Source organism: Monosiga brevicollis, genomic scaffold (assembly GCF_000002865.3).
Source record: "Monosiga brevicollis MX1 MONBRscaffold_33 genomic scaffold, whole genome shotgun sequence".
Lineage (NCBI taxonomy): Eukaryota > Choanoflagellata > Craspedida > Salpingoecidae > Monosiga > Monosiga brevicollis.
Window position 1 is genome coordinate 192,909 of NW_001865070.1, and position 19,055 is coordinate 211,963.

The window sequence follows — 19,055 nt, forward strand, 5'->3', positions numbered from 1 at the left end:
TGATGGGCTGCATCGACTAGGTCAGTGTCTGGGGCCTTTGGTGTTTGGCAAGTCAGGTGAGGAATGTGTTTTTTTGGGGTTATCGGCAAGCTCAAGTGCGTCGAGAAACAGAGATTGGGAACGAGGTCAATAAGTTCGGTTATTCGTCTTAGAGGTCAGCAAGAGAGTCCAGGTCATCATGTTCTGAGTGGTTCGGTGCGCGCCCCGAAATATTGGCATCTTTGTGCAGAGGCGCTAGCTCGTCGTCGCTTTCTTCCATCGTGGCGGGGTGTGACACGGGACCTGTCTTAGGTTGGTGACGTGAGGCGGCAACGCTGCCCGAGATGTCGTCGTCGTCGTCCTCTTGCGTAGCAGGGGTGTCTGGGATTTGCTGGCCAGGTTCAATGGATTCCCACTCTGGAAACCCCTTTTTGGTGTTTGAGCCAGAGGCTAATGAGCCAAGGCCCGTTTGGGGCTGGTCACGGGGTGACGATGCTGCCTGGACCATGGACCCTTTAGCCTTTGGCTTGGCCTCGGAGGACGCCGCGGTTTGCGAGGGCTCGTCTTCGAGTAGCACTTGGCTAAAGTCCCCATATTCAAGCGTGGCAGGGGCGGCCACAGTGGCGCGATGCTGATAAGGGTGATACTCTGGCAATTGCTGCTGCGGCTTGTGCGCGTGGGTATTCGACGCTGCCCGTCGCAGGCGCTGCACAAAACTGGTCTGGGGCTGGTCTTGTGTTCCATCCGTCGTTGTGTCCAAGTCGACGGGTGTGGCAGGTAGGGGCGACGGTTGCATCGTCATATCAAATGCCTCCTGCGATGCAGATCTTGGGGCTACTGGTGCAAGTCTGCACCCCGTGCAACGATGATGAGCGGTGAAGTTCTAGGACTGGACACGACAAGAACAAGGGCGAACGCAAACAGCCTCGTGAACACGCAAGGTGGGAGGAATAGTTTTGTTCCGAAATGCCCGTGGACTTGCCTCTCGCAGACAGGCTGCAAAACGGCTTCGTGGAGATCCAAAAGGGCTCGCGTGAGCAGCGCACTGTTGTAAACCTTGTCAATGACATTATCACCTCTACACGAAAAAGCGCCCATTATCCATAAAGTCGTGGTAGAAGATACTTCACTTGCACAACATCAGTCTGTCCCCACGCTTACCCTTGGACAGCATGACGGTGAAGTTCTTCCTGAGCAAGTTGACAGGCATTGGGATTGAGGCACCGACGAAGACAGGCAAAAAAAAGGCAAGACCATGTTTGAGCACGAGGGACGGTCTCACGTCGTGAGGAAAAGCAAACCTTGAGCAAAGTCTGGGAAAGTTGCACGAGACCCACGCTCAAAGAGCCACGTGGATGGTCATCAGATTCCACCAAAGGAGCAATCCGAAATGGCACTTCACGGCGTCTACGAGAAAGTTTGTGCCCGTTTGAGGTTGAGCCTTTGTGAAGCGGGTTGAGAGCTTCAATAGCCAGAATACTCACCTCAACTCGCCGGGATCAGTCTGAAAACAGGTCACTTCGACTTGCGCAGTCTGCGGGGCCACGCAATCCACCAACGCGTATGCGTGGGCCTGGAGTCAGGCACTCACGGACCGTGCAGTACCCATCATATCACAAACCTCGTGATTACAGGACACGATGAGACCAAACCAATGGGATGATAGCTGCTGGTAGCTGCGTTGCGTGCGCAGGTCTGAGACCCAGGCCAAAAGTCACACCAGAATGTGAGGAGGGGGAGGAGGAGGGGAGGAGGAGGAAAAAGAACCGTACACCACCGACCCGGACCCAAGCCAGTCGCTGAGCACGAGTTTGGAAAGCTGCAGGCAACACACCGACGTCGGACGGCCAGACGGTCAGCTTTGGGTGTGAGTGATACCAGCCAATGACGGTCACAGAGGAGCCTCGCTCTCGACTCAAGGTCTCAGCCTATGGATGGGGATGGGCAAGAAAGTGTTCAGGACACCAAAGAAGCACGTGGCAGATGGGTCATGCAAACCACAAGGGTTGCTGCTGGCGGGAGATGAGCGCACACACCCATCGGCGAGCCTCATCCTGGGTCTGCGGGGCAATTTCAACGCGGTCTGAAGTGCCTTGATGGCGAATGCCCACAAATAGATCGGTGATCCGAGCGGTGGCGCGAGCGCTACGACGCCCGCCAAGCTCTTCAATCTCTCCAAGAACCAAGCCAGCAATCTCCTCGTGCGCTGGCGGCCATCATCATCACAACAGACCGGTGAGGCGGTGCCGACACGTTTGTTCACTTCCCAGCATGCAGATGCCCGTCCACCCACACCACCACCGCCCCATCAAACTCAAACTCACGTGATGTAAGCGCATGCGTCAGCAGCACCTGATAAGCTGCGCGCGCGCAGCTCACCTCCACCAACATCACCCCACATCCCACCACCCCCTCCTCCTCCGATCTCGACACAAACCAGCAAAACCCGCAAAAAAAAGCTGAAAAATAAAAGTTACACACACACACACACACACACACACACACACACACACACACACACACACACACACACACACACACACACACACACACACACACACACACACACACACACACACACACACACACACACACACACACACACACACACACACACACACACACACAACACACACACACACACACACACACACACACACACACGTTTTCTTTCTTTGAGAGCGACTTTGAGGAGCTCAAACACTTCGACGGGTGCCGCCTGCTCTTCTGCTCTTCTGCTCTTCTGCTCTTCTGCTCTTCTGCTCTTCTGCTCTTCTGCTCTCTCGCTCTGGCGGTGTGGCGGTGAGGGTGTTGGGCAAGAGCGGCTCTTGTTAGGTCGATGCCAAGTGCGAGGACCCCCCCCGCCACTCTTTGTATTGTACGGTTGAAACGACCGCAGTCAGTTTGCGGTGCTGGTACTCAGAAAGTATTGGCGGGCCGATCATCAAGAAGGGTACCAAGGGTAGCAAGCTTGATAGCAGCTGGATCATCGCTGCTGGGCCCTTGCTCAAGCGGCCTGGCTGGGCTGGGGGGCCATTTGTGCTTGACAGTGCGCGCGCGCGCGCCATGGCGCGCTACAGCCTTGGGGCGCGGGGTAAAGTGCAGCCGACATTGCCGACGCGCGGCTTTATGCTCACCCATGGCAGCGATGGTTGGCGCCCCACGCGCCCACTCCTCAACTACGATGGCCGGCACACGGGGGCGCGCGTTTGGTGGATTGCCATTTCCTTCGCCGCCATCACCGGCATCATCATTTGGGCCAGTCATCATGACGGAGACTCCACGGCGACCCGCATCGTCTTACCCAACGACTTTGGAAGCGGGCCCACCTGCGCTGGCCTCAGTGACGCTACAAACCACTATAGTTTGAACTTGGCACACTGCAACTATGCTTTTGCCCTTGAAGAGTGGACTTCGGCTGAAAAGACACCAGACGCAAAGCAAATCCGACTCCTAGACCTGGGAGAGAATCGTCTCCGGGCCATACCCACTGAACTGCCCAACTTTGAAAGGTCAGCCGCTCGTTCGGGTGGACCACGCCTTCCTGCCTGTTCGACATAGTACCGTAACAACATCAGGCGTGCAATTCTGTATCCCCGCCGAGTCGGGTATCTGCCTGCCCCTCCCGATGCCCACAGGCTCAACCCTCACTCCTGCTCTCCACTTCTCCGTCTGCAAATGCGCGCAGCTTGGAAATCCTGTTTCTGAGCAATAACCAGTTTGCCGACGTGCCCGACGTCCATGGTCTGCCTCAATTGCACGTGCTTTCACTTCGCCATAATGCCGTCTCGGTCCTGGATCCATCTCGCCTTCCTACGAGCTTGACACAGCTCATCTTGACAGACAATCAACTTGCGTCGTTGCCAACCGGCCTCAACTACCTTCATTTGCGAAAGCTAATGTTGACTAACAATCAACTAACGACGCTACCCCCGGATTTTGGCGTTCAAACAAAGCTCGAGCTCGTGCGTTTGGCCATGAACAAGATCACTGAGGTGCCCACCTCTTTTTGGGAGGCGCCTGCCCTTACCTGGGTGGGTCTGGCCAGCAATCCCATCCTTGGCCGCTATCGACATCGCCAGCAGCTTGCCTCGGCCATTGACCTAGAGGAACTTTCTTTCGGAACCCTGCTCGGCGAGGGATCATCGGGCCGCGTCTTTGAAAGTCTATGGAACGGCTCACGAGTTGCTGTCAAGCTGTTCAAGAAGACCTCTACTGACGGCAGTTTTCTGGTAGGATATCAAAGACTTGACCTCACATCGACCACACCCTGCTCATCCTCCTCGCCTTGACTCCTTGTCTGGGCTTGGGCTGTTTTTGACGCTCGATGATATCTGATAGGATGAGATGGGGCTAGCAGCTTCCGTTCATCACCCGGGTCTGATTCATATTCATGGGATCGTTCATGGCGGCCCAGAACATGGTATATAGCTCTGGTCCCGTGTGGCCCCGACCTTTGATGACGTGCCAGTCTTGAGACAACATGCTCATCTTCAAATACCACCCACCACCAATGTTCCATGCGTTCTTTCTATAGGCCTCGTCATGGAGATGCTTGATGGTTTCCAACCGTTGGCTCATCCCCCCGACGCCTGGAACACCGTGCGATGCATTTATTCAGAAGGCCAAACGTTTGTCGCCTCGCGCGCCGCATCCTTACTGACTACTGTGGGCCAGGCTCTCCACCACTTGCACGAGAACGGGGTGTGTCTTTCTCATTCCCGCCATTGGGATTGTTTTGCTTCTAGAACATGTCGATAGCTCACAAATTATCAATCTCTTGTGACGTTGCCACTCCATTCTTACTGTTGTACCACTTAGATCATTCACGGTGACTTTTATGCACACAACGTCATGTACAACTCGGTGACTGGTACGTCGACCGCTCCTCTGCTTCCTCTTGACTCATCTCTTTACAAAGCACTGATTATGATTGGTCTTGTGCCTCCTGGCCTTTTGTTTTAGGCGATGTACGACTTGGTGATTTTGGTGCCGCCTGGCGAACTTTTGCGCTTCAGCCTGAGCAGCAAGCGCGTGCACAAGCTTTTGATACGCGGGCATTCTGCCTGCTGATGCAGGCACGTCCCATCGTTTGTGTCCCCCCCCCCTCCCTCTATAATCTCTCTGCTTTATGTCAACTGTGTGTGTCTGATGAGAGCGTGCGACCCCATCACATGACCCTAGGAAGTTACCTCTCGAGTGGTGGACCACGCCGACTGGGCCAGCAGGGCACGTCAAGCAGCTACAAACTGCATTCATGCCCCACCTTCCACGCGAGCTCGTCTTCCCAGTCTGATTGCTGCCTGTAAACTCTTGTAACGTTGACAGCGGCCAAAACGCACGATTGTGGTTTTCTCCTGCTTCCATTGACTGAGGTCTCATTGGTCTGCTGAGCGCAGCCCTTGTGTGCCGAGCCGAACGAGTTTCACGTGAAACATGACGGAAAAAAATTTAGATGAAATAATTATGACTTGCTTGTGGGATTCTCGCCTTTCTTTCCTGTCCCGACAGGCCGTGACTGATGTGCACACCCACGGCCACCAAAAACACATCAGAGGGACATGGGATCAGACCAAGGAAAGGCACAACTATTGTTGAAAACTGAAGCTGAAGAAACAAAAAAATGTCGTCAAATCAGCGACACAGAACAGCAAAAAAAAAAATAAAAAAAAAAATACAGCTTGTACAACCCATCGAGACTTCACGCAAAGCTTCAAGCGTTGCTGTGCGGTTTGCCCCCCATAGCTTCACATTTGCCGCTGAGCGAGACCGAATGCTTCTGTCCCGTGGCCTGCACAACTAAGACGTGGCCCTCTTGGGTGCCAGCTTCGCGAGGGCGGTAATCAACAGGCAACATCACAAAACTCATTGGTCGTAAGGTTACTTGCGCGTGGCGCAACATGAAGGCGGTGCCCAAGGCAACAAAGGTCAACGGCACGGCATCTTCCGTTTCGTTGGAAATCTGGAATTACAACAGCCATGCGTAAGCGAGCCACGTGCGAGCCGAAAAAGCCTTTCAAGAGCGATCGATGACCCACCTTGAGTTCACGCGTGACACTTTGGCCTAGCGAGAGAGTACCAAAGGAGAGGGCCGACGGTGTCACCGAAATTCCAGGTGTGTCAAGATGAGCAGACTTGACGTCCTGTCCAGCGGCCGTTGGTTTGGAGCCCGGACCATCCTCCAGCGCAGATCCCACAAATTCCACGGAACATTTGTATGATTTCTATGTTTTGCACCAACGTTGATTTCACATGAGAATAGGCTCCGGTACAACATCATCAACAACCCTAGCGATGGTAGCAGATGTCTGCTAGATGTCTGCTAGATGTCTGCTAGGACCCAGTCTTGCAAGCACTAGGTGGGGAACAGCATGGGCGCTTGCTGTACCTTTTGCGCCGTGTAGCGCAGGGTCCAGAATTGCGTGGTTTGACCCACGTCACGCCCAAAGAAGGACACGCTAATGTGCCGTGTGGCATGCGGCTCAATCGTGCCGCTGTGTCGTTCAACTGCAAACACGGGTCCAACACCGGCCTTGACAGTGCGCGCGTGGCCCTGCAGCACCGATGAGCCGACATGAGCAAGCACATTGACACCTGCTCTCCAAGGTACAATGAACATTATTGTGGCACATTGCATGCTAAAATTCAATATGCCTGCTTACGTCCAGATAAAGAGACCCATTTGAGTTGAGCAGCCAGGTCACAGAGCTATTGGTGGTATTTTTCAGAGTGACGGTCCGTTCCGCCTTGCGACCAATCAGGATCTGCATGTCCATGCATCCGTTCCGCAAAGGAGAAAACCCAAAAACCCAAACAAACAAGGGTGTGAGCAAACATCCAAGCATGGTGCTCCTAAAGTGATGCGCACACGCCCGGACCGCCTTTGCCAACAAGAGTGCAACTTGAGCACAAACCTCGTCGAATACGAGACGGTTTGGCAGCAATTGCAGGGGCATGCCGTGGTTTGTGGAGGCTGCGGCGAATGAGGTCAATAACCAGGAGCGCAAGTTTGGTGAAACAAAGCGCAAACGCAAAGCAAAGTGCTCGAGCTGTCGCAAGGTCGCGCGGGACTTACGTGCTGGTGTCCAGTGAATGGATGTAACCGGGCCCATGCTGGAGCGTGGACTCTCAAACTGAAGTGCGTCGGTTGGCTCGTGATGTGGGCGAGCTCTTGTGGCATTCGGTGTCAACTTCGCGGTGTCCCGAGCAGAACCATCTCCAGTTGCTGCATCACCACTTGTGTCGCCAATCACGTCCACCGTCACGTCGCGCTGCTCGCCATCAACTAATACGAAGATTTGCTCACGGCGAGGACAAATGTTGCCATCCAGCGGCACCACTCGAACAGCTACTTGCTCACCGGGCTCAACAGTGGCTGAGTCAGGACGGACCCGGATGCCGCGGTTCGAGTATATTAAGCGATAGGTTAGATCTGTCGAGCCCGTATTTCGAACAAAAAAGTTGGTTGTCTCAGACGTGCTACACACGAGCTCGCTAGGTTCGGCTGTCCAGGCACCCTCGGCCATGGAATCTGTATGCAAATGAATCAGCGCAGGTTTAATTGAGAAAATACAATCCAATCCCCAGGAATGGCACTGAGGTGCAGATCAAAGCGAGTCAGGGGATTGACATGGTTTTACATACCGTGAAGCGTGACAGTCGCGTCGCTGCGCGCCGGGCTGGCCTTTTGTGGCGCTGTGGCGGTTGTTGACGGATTCGTTTCCTGCACACCCGGGGAGGTGCTTGGTGACAACGATTCGTAGCCACTAACGGGCCGTGGGCGCCGCGGCGCCGCCGCTTTGGCTCGGAAGCGCACTTTGTTCGAGCGCCGCCGCGAAACAGGCGAATCGTTGACAGCAATGTCCATGCGCACTGGCCGTGGGACAGCACGCGGCGGGCGATGGGCAAGCGACTCTGCGGGTCGGCTCATCCCGCTGGTTGATGGCTGAGCCAGGATGGCAATGCGCAGGCACTTGATGTCTGCCCGGAAGGCTGCGGCGTCCGACTCCCACTCGTGGCGATGAACTTGGTCAGACAGTTCATGGCCTACAAGTTTCTCCTCGTGCAAAAAGTAGCGGTCAAGCTCGCGGGCTGTTGGCCCGTTAAACTCAACGTCCACCTCCCGATCCCGCACCATGTGATGACGCACACGACTACGCAGGACTTCAGTTCCAGTGTAGAGAAGGAGGCTGCCCACAAACAGGGGCTTGCTGCCAGAACCATCTCGAAGGTTTGATTGCTGGCCGTGAGCCATGGGAGCGGTTGCCAAGGCTTTGGCAAGTAGCTCACCAACCTTGAGGCTCACCGTCATGGCGTGCCGGCGTGCTGCACCCACTACCAATGCCTCTGGGTTCAAGGATCCGTGTGTAGTGGAAAGGGTGTTCCCTTGGTGGTCCTGCAAGCTACCAAGTAGAAAGCCGGCTCGGCGGCCGTTGTTACGAAAGACCAGATCCACGGCGACCATGTCATGTGGGTCAAAGTGCTCAAAGAGCAGCGCCATGGATGAGCCACGGTGGGGTGAATCTTCACCATGTAGGAGTCGACACGCTGCTGTGTGGTGTGTGCGATGCAAATCAATCGCAGCGCTCAACACTTGCACGTGTGCCAGGTCACCGATGCCGCGTAGTGGAATCACAAAGCGGCACGCTGGGTGGTCATCGAGCAGGGTCTGGATGCTAAGCCCAGCCCGATACACGGCACGTTCCTGAGGCTCAAATGCCAGGGTCAAGACCAAGTCTTCACCTGGTCGAAGCGTGATGCTTTCCGTGATGTTGTATAGCTGGCCTCCGCTCTGTGCTTGAACCAAACTAAACGCACCGTGTCGGTTCTTCAGCAATCGCAAGCGCAAGGCAATGGCCATGTGATGGAGCGAACGCAGAACGAGGCTGCGCTGGACCAGGTCGCCACTTGGAGCAGCACCAAAGTGTACGTGACTCTCACTTGCCAGCAACTCTGTTACGGTTGGAGGTGAATCTCGGGCGCGATTGCCTTCTCGCATATCACGGCGTGAGTCTTCGGAGGCGCGAGCCCGAATTTCAACGCCCGACCGTTCTATCCGATGCCAAAGCTCCGACCCTGATTCGCTGTGTGGCATTGATTTTTGTGGCCCATTCGGTGTTTGAGGCACCGAGGGCTCGACTGACTTTTGACGTCGCTGCGAAGGCCGAGGAAGGGTCTCCGGGATTGGAAAATCCATCAGACCGTTCAGCGACAACGGTCGGGCCTCGGCCCGAGCCTTTGTATCATCACGGCGCATTTGCACTGCAGTGGGTTCTGATGATTTTGTTGTAGCCTGGGCCACATCGACTTGGCTACCTTCGGCTTGCCGAATGCTTGAGCTGGACAGAGCGCCGGCATCCCCCTCGAAGTAGCCACGCAACGAAGCACTATAGGTGAGGTCTCCGGGCGTCAAACGCAATCGCAGGCGAGCAGCCGCACTTGCAAAGCGGGCATCACCGCGATATGTGACCTTGAGTTCCTGAACGGCCATGGAACCCAGTTCAAACTCTGATGGAGTGACTGAAAAACACTCGAGCCACGGATGAGTGTCGATGGCTGCTTCGGCGTTGGGGTCTTCTTCTGGCACAATGTCGGCCTGGACGCGTGCGGGGATAGAGCTGGCATTGCGCACAGGCAAGCGGCGATGACTAGCCGAGTAGGCGGCCGCTGACAGAACAATAGCTTGCATCACGCGAGGCACCTGCAAGTGAGGACGGCTAACAGCGGCTACCAAGGACACGCTCTCAAATTCAATCTGCTTCGAGTAGGAGGCGGGCAATTGCACCCGTAGACGAGACCGAAACTCCTCGTCAACGGCTGCCGTACTGCCTGAGTAATGCTCGCCAGGCACAGCCCGAAAGCAAACATAGATGGAGCACTGCGCAAGCAACGCAGAGCCAAATGGGCCACTCGCCTGGCTTTGGCTTTGCAGAGTCACCAATAGCTGCGTGGCCGGGCGCGCAACCGTAGCCACGGCACTTTCTGCAGCCTCGCCAATGCACCGACCGCTCGAACCAGTGGCCACAGGGGCGGGCGGCTCAAGGCACAAGAAAAAGGGCGATGGGGCACTCGACTCGGGACTGTCCACACAAATGGCCACAGTGCATTGGGCTCGGCCGGCTGCCCGAACTTGAATTTGATGACAGACCAGTTCGCCAGGCAGAAGGACTCCGAGATCCATGCGCCCACACGGGGTCACGTCGATTTCAGGTTCCTCCGCCACAGCGCGTAGTGTTCGCGTGAGGCGAATGAGGCTGCCCGGCATGGGCTGTCCATCGGAGCGCACCCGCTCTGCCTTCAGGTGTAGGTAAGCACGGAAGGCACCGGCATGATCCGGAGCCACGGTCACTTGCACAGAAGCGCTCTGATGGGGACCAAGTAGCAACGAATCGGGTGTCACGGAGAATGCTGGCTCCGAAGCACTGACTGAATTCTGAAGCAGCAGCCAATGGCTTGTCAGGTTGGAAATATCTACGGCCTGTTGATAAGACCCATATGCCGTGAGGACTCCAAAGTCAACGGCATCAGGCAGCTGAAGTGGGTTTTCCTCCGTGTCGGTGTGCTCGTGGTGTTTGGATGCCAGCAAGCTTTGCTCATGAACTTGCAGCGAGACGTCGTTTCGTTGGACATCTGAGCTCTTACTTGAAGGCAGGGGCCGTCCTGCCGTTTGCAAGGTTGGCATGGCCGAGTCACCAGGCATGGGGGAGGCTTCTGCCAGTCTTCCAGGCGTGGTATCCGAATGAGCAGCCTGCTGGTGAGCTGAGGCTGGTTGGCGGCCGGGTGAAGTGACGGCGTTACAAGGGGCTTGGACGCGATCGTTAATGCTGAGATGACGGCTGGCCGGTGAAGCGCTGGCCGGTGTGGAGCTGGCCTGTGTGGAGCTGGCCGGGGCTTCTTTGCGAAAACTGAGGCTATCGTGCAGTTCAGACGCAGTTGATGCTTCCATGCGCTCAGTTGGCCTGGCAGATGAGCCTTGCGTGCGTGGAAGAATTTTGTAGCCCAGGCCTGGTGTCAAGCCTTCACTAAGCAAGGCAGGCTGCTCAGCTGCAGAAGCTCGACCCGTGCTTGCGGATGCCGTTTCCACAGTGGTGAGATGATCTGGCAGGCGGCGGAAATCGGCTGGAGTGGGCGGTGTGAGAGTTTCATCGACATTGTCCGACCCCTGGTCCTTCTCCTCGCGCGTAGAGTCGACATCTCCGAGCTTGTTAAAGAAAGTTGGCGCACCATGGAAGGCCTGCATGCCCGAGCGGGCGGGTGAGATGGATGAAGCATGCGATGCTATGGCTTCTGAAGCGCCCTGCTGATCATCGTGTTCCACATTGGCGGTTGTTGTCTGGACAGGTCGGCTGGGACCTGACGACGCCTGGCTGCGGCTCAAGTGAGAGGCTTGGAGCTGCGCCTCTATCCGCTCGCGAGTCTGTCCTATGTAAGCGAGAAGATCAGCCTCGGTCTTGTAGAAGCCGTTCATTTGGTCCATACCCGCCTCCATAGCTTCCTCTAGAGTACCATCCGCATCATCTCCACTCAAAAGCTCGTCCACGATTGAGGACTCATCTGGTTCGTTGGGGTAGCCTATATCACAGAATAGGTAAGTCGAACCGGAGCCAAACAGTGTGTGTGTGTTGTGTGTGTGTGTGTGTGTGTGTGTGTGTGTGTGTGTGTGTGTGTGTGTGTGTGTGTGTGTGTGTGTGTGTGTGTGTGTGTGTGTGTGTGTGTGTGTGTGTGTGTGTATGTGTGTGTGAGATGTACAATGATGTACAATGATGACCAACGGCGCTCAAGCCAAGCCGGCTACTTAATCGTACCTTTGGAGCGAGGTGGCGTATCTAGGGCATGTAATGGCCAGTGTTCGCGTGTCACAAAACTGCAAGGGATGTGCGCAACGCCAGGAACCGTGCATCTTAATGAGATTTATACTTTGTGAAGAACGTCATGATGCAAACACATAGCGTCCCGTACCCCTTGCCCCCTATTGGCGTCTCACCTGAGTGCCGCGTCCGACTCGAGAAGAAGACTTTCAAATGCAGGGCCATTTTCAGCCGCCGTCGACCCATGACGCTGCTGCTCGGATACCGCCGGGCTCTGTTTGGTAGGCGTGTCGGCAGCGGGGCTGGACTCGGCTGGATTTGAGTCGTCAAGGACAAGCACACGCTGAGGCGTGTTTATTGGCTCATCAGCAAAGTTGGAATGGTGAGCTTGATTTGGCGATGTCCCATGCAGCATAGATTCTTGAACAAGGTTTGAACCCTTGTCAGGCTGCGCCGGTTTTGATCGCAGCTCGGTCGCTTCACGCTCACGACGTCGCTCCTCTGCATTACTCAAGAGCGGGGTAACGCTCAGAGGCGGGGCGTCTGATCCGGGTCGGCGGCGCACAGGGCCCAGAATGGCGACTGAAAGGTTGTCCAGGCCCGAGACCAGATGGCTTGTACCCGATGACGCAGTTGCGAAGGAGTCATCCTCGTCTTCATCATTGTCAGCGTTGGCATTGTTGGGGGCTTCTTTGTTCTCTGTTGCGGAGAAGTCATCATGATGATTACTGCGATCTTGATCGCGGGTGGCCCGACTCCCACCAACCTTGATCCGGCTCTGGCTCAAGGTACGACCATCATGTTGACCAGTCGGGTGAGGAGCCCTTGTCTGAGTTGGGGTCAAGTCGGAGCTCGGGTTTGTGTGGGTACCCTCGTGATCGCTGCTTGCCGGAGGGCTCACCGCCGAAGTCATATTGAAAGATGTGAGAGTCGACATACTGGTTGATGAGAGTGCAACTCGGCCTAGGCCACTTATTTGTTCGTCCTGGCGTTGAGAGAGGGCGCGTCGGGGCACGCTAGCAACGCGCTGCGCATCGGACACGTGGCGCTCTTCGTGCAAGGAGGCGGAAGCATCGGAGCGATATTGGCTTGACTCCTCCGTGACGGCCGAGAGCTGAGTCACATGTAAAGAGGACTGATATGCACGACCGGCATGATGCCTTGGGGACGCACGGGCAGGTGGGGCAGACGACCTGGGATGGTCTGAGCTCTCGTCAGTCAGAGCGGCATTGTCGACGCAGTCGTTGGCTGTGTCGCTTTGTGCAGGTGCAACCTGTGGAGAGCCCCCTGTTGGTGCCTCATGAGCGGACATGCGTGCAGCTGGTTGGTGGGCCGTGCTAGCAGGTGACTCCCGAAGCAGATGAGATAGAGAGGCCTCAGCATTGCCAGTTGCCTCGGGGCGTAGCAACCCATCAGTGATGTCTGCTTTTGAAATGGCCAACAGGGCAGTCAGGTCTTCGATGCTGCCCAGATCACCATCCATGGCCGAGTGATGCAGCAGGTCTGAGAAGAGTGCGGTCAACTCTTCGCTGGAAGCTGGCAACGCAGGTGCGGATGACGGTAATGTAGACTCGGGCATGGCGGCGGCCCCATTGGTATGAATGGAGCCGTCCAGTGATTCCTCGGCGGTTGCATGACCCCGACTGTTTTGACTGTCCTCCAAAGTGCGCGAGCCTTCCTCTTCTAGGGAGGCATTAAAGGCATGCTCGGCTTGGAAGCGATTTTCATGAGCGCGAAAGCTGTGTAGAGACAAGTTCTTGGGCCCACTCAGGTCTTGGTGGGCCGGCTCGGAATTGGAAGAAGCGTTGAAAATGGTGGTCTCAAGCAATTGGCGCGCAATCCGGCTCGCTTCGCGTGACGTGGGTGTCCGCTGCTCGGAGGCTGCCGCACCAACTTCAGCGCGATCGGAAGGGTTGGAATCGCGTGCAAACTCTGGATACTCGTGCGCGAAGGAGGGTGCTTCGAGCAAGGCACGTATTTCATCATCGTCAATGCCCAAATCTCGCAAGCTCTGCTGCATTTTCCAGGAGGCATGGCTCGTCTCATATGAACTAGTGACAGAAGAGGCGGCCAACAGCGACAAACTTGTGCTGGCGCTGTGCGCCAGTGATTGCGTGCGCTCGTGATTCAAGGAAGCAGGCTATATGACATAGGAGTACGTATGAGTGTGAGTTGCAGGTTTGGCCGAGGAAGCTTCATCACGCGCACACTCATGCCCAAGGGCAGGGGCACATTCATGTTCAAGGGCACGCACACGCTTACACGCACATACACATGGGCACGCACACAAACTGGCAGGCCGTGACAAGCGGGACGAAAGAGCAAAGTCGAGGAATGGCGTACTTTTGCAGTAGGATGGCGACTGTTGCCCAAAGAGCGCGCTGGAGAACTGGGGGCATTGTCATTTGAGTCAGCGCTGAGCGCTGATGGGGGTTGTTGATGGTGACTACGTGAGAGATCATCAAAGGATCCAAACCCGGTGCTGTCGTAGTCGATCCATGGCGGGTTGGACCCGTTGATTGGGTCGCCGTGAAGATCGGTGCCCATGGTCGCACTTGGCGCAATTCGATAGGAGCCGGGCCGGCGCACGATATGTTCCTGCGGCTTGGGATAGTTTGCAATCTCCGTAGGCTACTGCTCCATCCTCTTGTCGATGGAGCAAGATCGCTATCGAAGGTCGGGTGAAGCCCAGCCCACCCCTGAAGCCGCCGGCTGGCAAAATCTCGATTCGCAGCTTCACTGCTTGGATCGTATGACATTCAACCGTCAAACGATCAAGGAGAGCATAGGAAGGCGGCAAAGAAACCCTTGTGAGAGGTCGCGCCAGGGACTCGAACGTGAACGACGCTATTCTGCCACCATTTGCGCCCTGGTCGCCGAAAAAACCTGCTGATCGCTCACCCCAGATTAAAAAAAAAAAAAAAAAAAAGAAGAAGAAGAAGAAGAAGAATTGGGTGGGGGGGGGGGCACTGCGAACATCTGATCGCAACCAAGGCTGCCAACCCAGACACCACAAGACAAGGCCCATCCAGCACATACGCGATCAGAGGTCGCTCAAGGAGACCAGCAGCTGAGCACGCAGTTCAATCCGATGCCCTTTTACCTTTGAGAGAGATTCAAAAAAAAAAAAAAAAATTGAGAGGCAGAGACCGAGATGCAAAACGAACAAAAACAGAGATGGACTTGCGCCGCGACAGGTGTTGGACCTAAAACAAAGGGAAAAACAGACAGCAGCAGAGGTGCAGACCGGACAAATTTGAAACCAGAGAGATGCCATGGAAGAAACAAAATTCAATTTTTGAAACTTTCACCACAATAAAGTGTGTAAACTAGCACACCATATCAATTTATTTTGAGGGACGTGTTATTTATATTGTAGAATGGTTATAAGTGTGATTAAGATGACAGTATCTCTGGCCGCTCATCACAACGCATTTTGGCGAAACAGAAAAAAAAAAAATTTCAATTTTTGCTCGCTCTCCGTGGATGAGGCTGGGGCTGCCTGTACAGGTGCGGCTGGCAGCCGTGCGTCCAATGTTACAAGGCTCCACTGCTGGATTTAGATTCTCGAGGGCCCTGAAAGTTGTCTGGTCTGCGCGGGCCATTAGGCGTTTGGCTTCGGTCGGCGCTCAGGGGCGCATCGCACCAGTTTTGCTCGACACAGTTCGGCGCAAACTTGAAGCATTGTCCAGCAGCCCGACGCACGCACAGCCTGGCCTGCACCGATACCATGGGTTTGTTGTGCCTATGCATTATCATTTGAAGCAACGACAAGCCTGCTCGCCCTCGTGCATGATGTCGGGCTCATTGAACTTATCGTGTGTCGCAGCCATGACGGGGCGTGAAATTTGGCTCAACGCTCTAGCCTCAGGAACCGGTATGATTCCTGCCCTGCTTTGGCTCATCTCTCGCGAAGTTCGACATGGTAATCGGGCTTGAGAGCTCGTTTTTTCTTAAGAAACACATCGCTTTTTATTGCTGCCCTGCCTTCGGCCTACTCCCTACATTAGCACGCATCGATCCACGTCCCGGTGCCCCGCCCTACTCGGGTCGCTCGAACCCTGCTGCAGCCTCTCGCTCACAATATTTAACAGAGGTGTGCCGAACCGCCCACGGCCGTGTACTGCGATGGTCGCGACCCGCCTCTCACCTTGTCTTCCCTCATGATCGCCCGATTTTACCCGTGTAGGTGATGCGCCACGCAAATCGCACCGGAATCGTCGCGGTAAGATTGAGCATCAAGACTCGGGCCGAACCTTGCTCAAAGAACGGCGACGCCTGTTTTTCGCCTTACCACTCACGGCAAAAATGGACTCGCTGTGTCCCGCAATGAAGCATCCTTCTGATCTGCGCAGAAAGTCACGGAGTCGACCGCATCGCCCCGCTTCAGCCTCGGGCGTCCAAACAAGGTACTGCCAAGCTTGCCCATGCCGCGCTCGTACGGTGCCCAATCGTTGGGCAAGCCCAAAAATCTGTCACCCCAAGCTAGTCTGATGACGTTTGCATTGTGCAGGGATAGCGAACGAGACATGCTGGCCCTGAAGGAGCAACAGCAACAAATTCAACAGCAACTCCGCGTGTATGAACACGAAAACAAAGTGCTCAAGGCAAACATCATTCAGCTTGAAACGCAAGCCAAACGCAAGGATCAGGATATTGAAGAACTTTTAGCCACCCACCACAACCTGGAAGGAGCCACGCGTCCGGCCACTGGTAGCACGACCGCCAAGCGAGATCCGGCCGCAGCTCGACAAATTGTGGGGCTGCGCAATCAGCTCAACTTGCTAAAGCGTGATCATCAGACGCTGCAGCGCCGCTATGATCAGGTGAGAGTTTGTTTAGGGCTGCGCAACCAATCCCCGCTTCCACCTGCCCAAGCGCAATCCATCGAGGTTTGATGCATTGCTCATGATTCCATAGCTCTCCTCAAGCGTCAAGGCCGCACGCCTTGATGAGCTGGAGCTGGAAGTGACGCAATATTACAACGAGGTTTTGCGCCTTCGCTACCTCCTGCGGCAGGTAGGCTCGACCCACTTCTTGCCAGCACACGCGTGTCGAAGGGAGACATGAGTTGGCGCCCCACATTCATAGCACCGTCTTCTCCTTAGGCCGGCGGTGACGATGTCACCACGGGGTCCCTCGTGCCAGCTGCATCAGCCGACGATGGAGCATGTACGTACTGCCGCTTTGTTTCATTCCATCTTTCGCGTCACACTTGCCAAGAGCACACGCGCGGCGCGTCTCAGAGCTAATCACGCCGAACATTTTCTGACAGACATCTCATCCAACGTGGTGGAGCTCAAGCGCCTGCAAGACCAATTTGCCGCCGCAACCGTACAAATAGAGGTTTGGCCGGCTGCGTTTGTGCTCATAGTTTTGTTGGTTACTCGTGTCAGTTCATCGCCGCCAATTTTGGACCCCACAGGATTTGAACGCCCGCCTAGAGGTGGCCACTCAACGCGAGGCTACGCTCCTCGAGGATGCTGCCAAGCTTCGTGCTGAGCTAGGTCTGTCGCGCCTTGACTCAATATTCGGCTGGCATGCCCATTTGCGTTTGACCAAGCTCTCTCCTCGAAAGGCCTCACGTTGCACATTCTTTCTGGCCTTTCCTAGGTGGGGATGAGGAGGTCGACTCGGATGACGAGGACGCAGATGTGAAGCGCATGACGCGCAAACAGGCAGTCGCTCAAGCCGCTCGTCAGCGCAAAGCTCATCGTGTATGTCGTGCTCCTTGCGAGCCAGCCGACTGGTTGGCGCGAATATCAAAAGCCCTCACCGACTGAATGTAATGGCCCACTCCTTGGCAGGCCCTGGAAACGGAGCATCAGCAAGTGTCTCGAGACTTGAAAGAAGCTCGAAGCGAGCTCAAGACACTACGCCGCAACTTGGAGCGACTTCAAGACGGTGCGCTGACCACTACTCGCCTCCCACCTGCGATTTGTATTTTGTATTGTGCACCCAGACCAGACCTTCCAACTGACAAAGCTTGAGAAGATAATGGGCCGTGACATGTCTGCGCTTTGAAACACAGAGCAAAGCCACACCGGAAGCAGCTTGCAAGAGTCGCGCAAGCACACCGATTCCTACAAGGATCAGGTCGCCAGTCTACAAGCCACTGTTCAGGAGATGTCTCAAACGAATGCCAGGCTGCAAGACCAGCTTGTTGCTGCGCTGAACAAATCGGCTGCCCCGCCCGACTTTGAGGCGCAGCTGGCCCCATTGTTTGAAAAGCACAATGCAGAGCTTCGGTCGCGCTTAAAACGGGTATGTACTCGCTGCCATATGCTTGGCTCGGTGAAGAGACAAGAAAAAGCAATTACGTCTCTCCCTCTCAGACTCGCTGTGTATCGCTCCACCTGATGATTATTTGACCGCAGCTGGATGACATCGACCATCGATTGCAAGAGCACACTGATACGTTACGGCAGGAGTTTGGCCAGGTTCATGCTCAGGCACAAGCCCAGACCAAAGAGCTTGATCAGTACGTGGTGCCTTGACAGTGTTATCGACCTCTAGCAAACAGCCTCTCAACATCTCTATTGGATTGCCTTGCAGGGTGGCGGAAGCGCTACCGCAACAGATTGAAGCAGCCGTGAAGCTGCAGTCCAATTGGCGTCGTTATCGTGCGCAAAAGGAAGTCAAGGTAAATGAACCGCGAATTCTCTTGTTTCTGTTTTTGGCCCCGGGCTCACCTGCTGATCGTGACCGCCTACCAGCAACTGCGTTTGTCCCGAGAAGAGAAGAATCAGCGAATTGCTCAACTTCAAGCTGGTACGAGACTATACTACCCCGCGTGCGCTCCGTGCAGCCATTCGATGTTGCCACAAACTCACCACGCGCCTGTGCTTGCTGTTAACAAAATATGCAGTCTTGCGGGGGCACTTGGCGCGTGTCCAACTGCTGCGAGATCTCCAGGAGCGCGCATGGCGGCAGAGGGGTACCGTCAAACGAGACGATCAGCCAGACATGACAGTCTCGCGCTCTTCCCCCCGGCGGCCCGCCGCGTCCCGTGGAGCCTCAAGTCCGGACCGCCGGTCTGATGGCGTGCTCAGCCCCTCCGTATTGAGCAGGAGTGCCCTCGATGACTCGGCCCCTTTGTCAGATAGTGAAATTGGTGCCATGGCCGAAGTCCTTGAGCTGAGTGACGATGATGAGTTTTAGTTTGCTCTCATTATTGACTCGTGACTATTGACTATTGACTATTGAATTGTGCTATTGATCGGGCTGTGCAACAAAATGAGTGCGGGTCAATCGGGTAATGTGCATTGA

General features: G+C 55.4%; 4 protein-coding genes across 4 annotated transcripts; 2 read left to right on the plus strand and 2 right to left on the minus strand.

The window, feature by feature from the left end:
* Positions 1-148: 148 nt before the first annotated feature.
* MONBRDRAFT_11925 (uncharacterized protein) lies at positions 149-775 on the minus strand (the record flags this gene model as incomplete). Its single annotated transcript, XM_001749769.1, has 1 exon — positions 149-775. The coding sequence occupies one exon, from the start codon at positions 773-775 to the stop codon at positions 149-151; it is 627 nt and encodes a 208-aa protein (XP_001749821.1).
* Positions 776-3,878: 3,103 nt separating this feature from the next.
* On the plus strand, positions 3,879-5,288 carry MONBRDRAFT_34283 (uncharacterized protein; the record flags this gene model as incomplete). Its single annotated transcript, XM_001749718.1, has 5 exons — positions 3,879-4,211; positions 4,321-4,402; positions 4,517-4,683; positions 4,801-4,852; positions 4,945-5,288. The coding sequence occupies 5 exons, from the start codon at positions 3,879-3,881 to the stop codon at positions 5,286-5,288; spliced, it is 978 nt and encodes a 325-aa protein (XP_001749770.1).
* Positions 5,289-5,692: 404 nt separating this feature from the next.
* On the minus strand, positions 5,693-14,333 carry MONBRDRAFT_11927 (uncharacterized protein; the record flags this gene model as incomplete). Its single annotated transcript, XM_001749770.1, has 7 exons — positions 5,693-5,941; positions 6,368-6,532; positions 6,894-7,510; positions 7,624-11,550; positions 11,784-11,842; positions 11,963-13,926; positions 14,130-14,333. The coding sequence occupies 7 exons, from the start codon at positions 14,331-14,333 to the stop codon at positions 5,693-5,695; spliced, it is 7,185 nt and encodes a 2,394-aa protein (XP_001749822.1).
* Positions 14,334-16,213: 1,880 nt separating this feature from the next.
* Positions 16,214-18,947, plus strand: MONBRDRAFT_29302 (uncharacterized protein; the record flags this gene model as incomplete). The annotated part of the gene is made up of 12 exons (XM_001749719.1): positions 16,214-16,612; positions 16,707-16,805; positions 16,895-16,958; positions 17,062-17,132; positions 17,212-17,293; positions 17,400-17,503; positions 17,594-17,690; positions 17,818-18,050; positions 18,164-18,267; positions 18,342-18,429; positions 18,503-18,557; positions 18,655-18,947. The coding sequence occupies 12 exons, from the start codon at positions 16,214-16,216 to the stop codon at positions 18,945-18,947; spliced, it is 1,689 nt and encodes a 562-aa protein (XP_001749771.1).
* Positions 18,948-19,055: the final 108 nt, after the last annotated feature.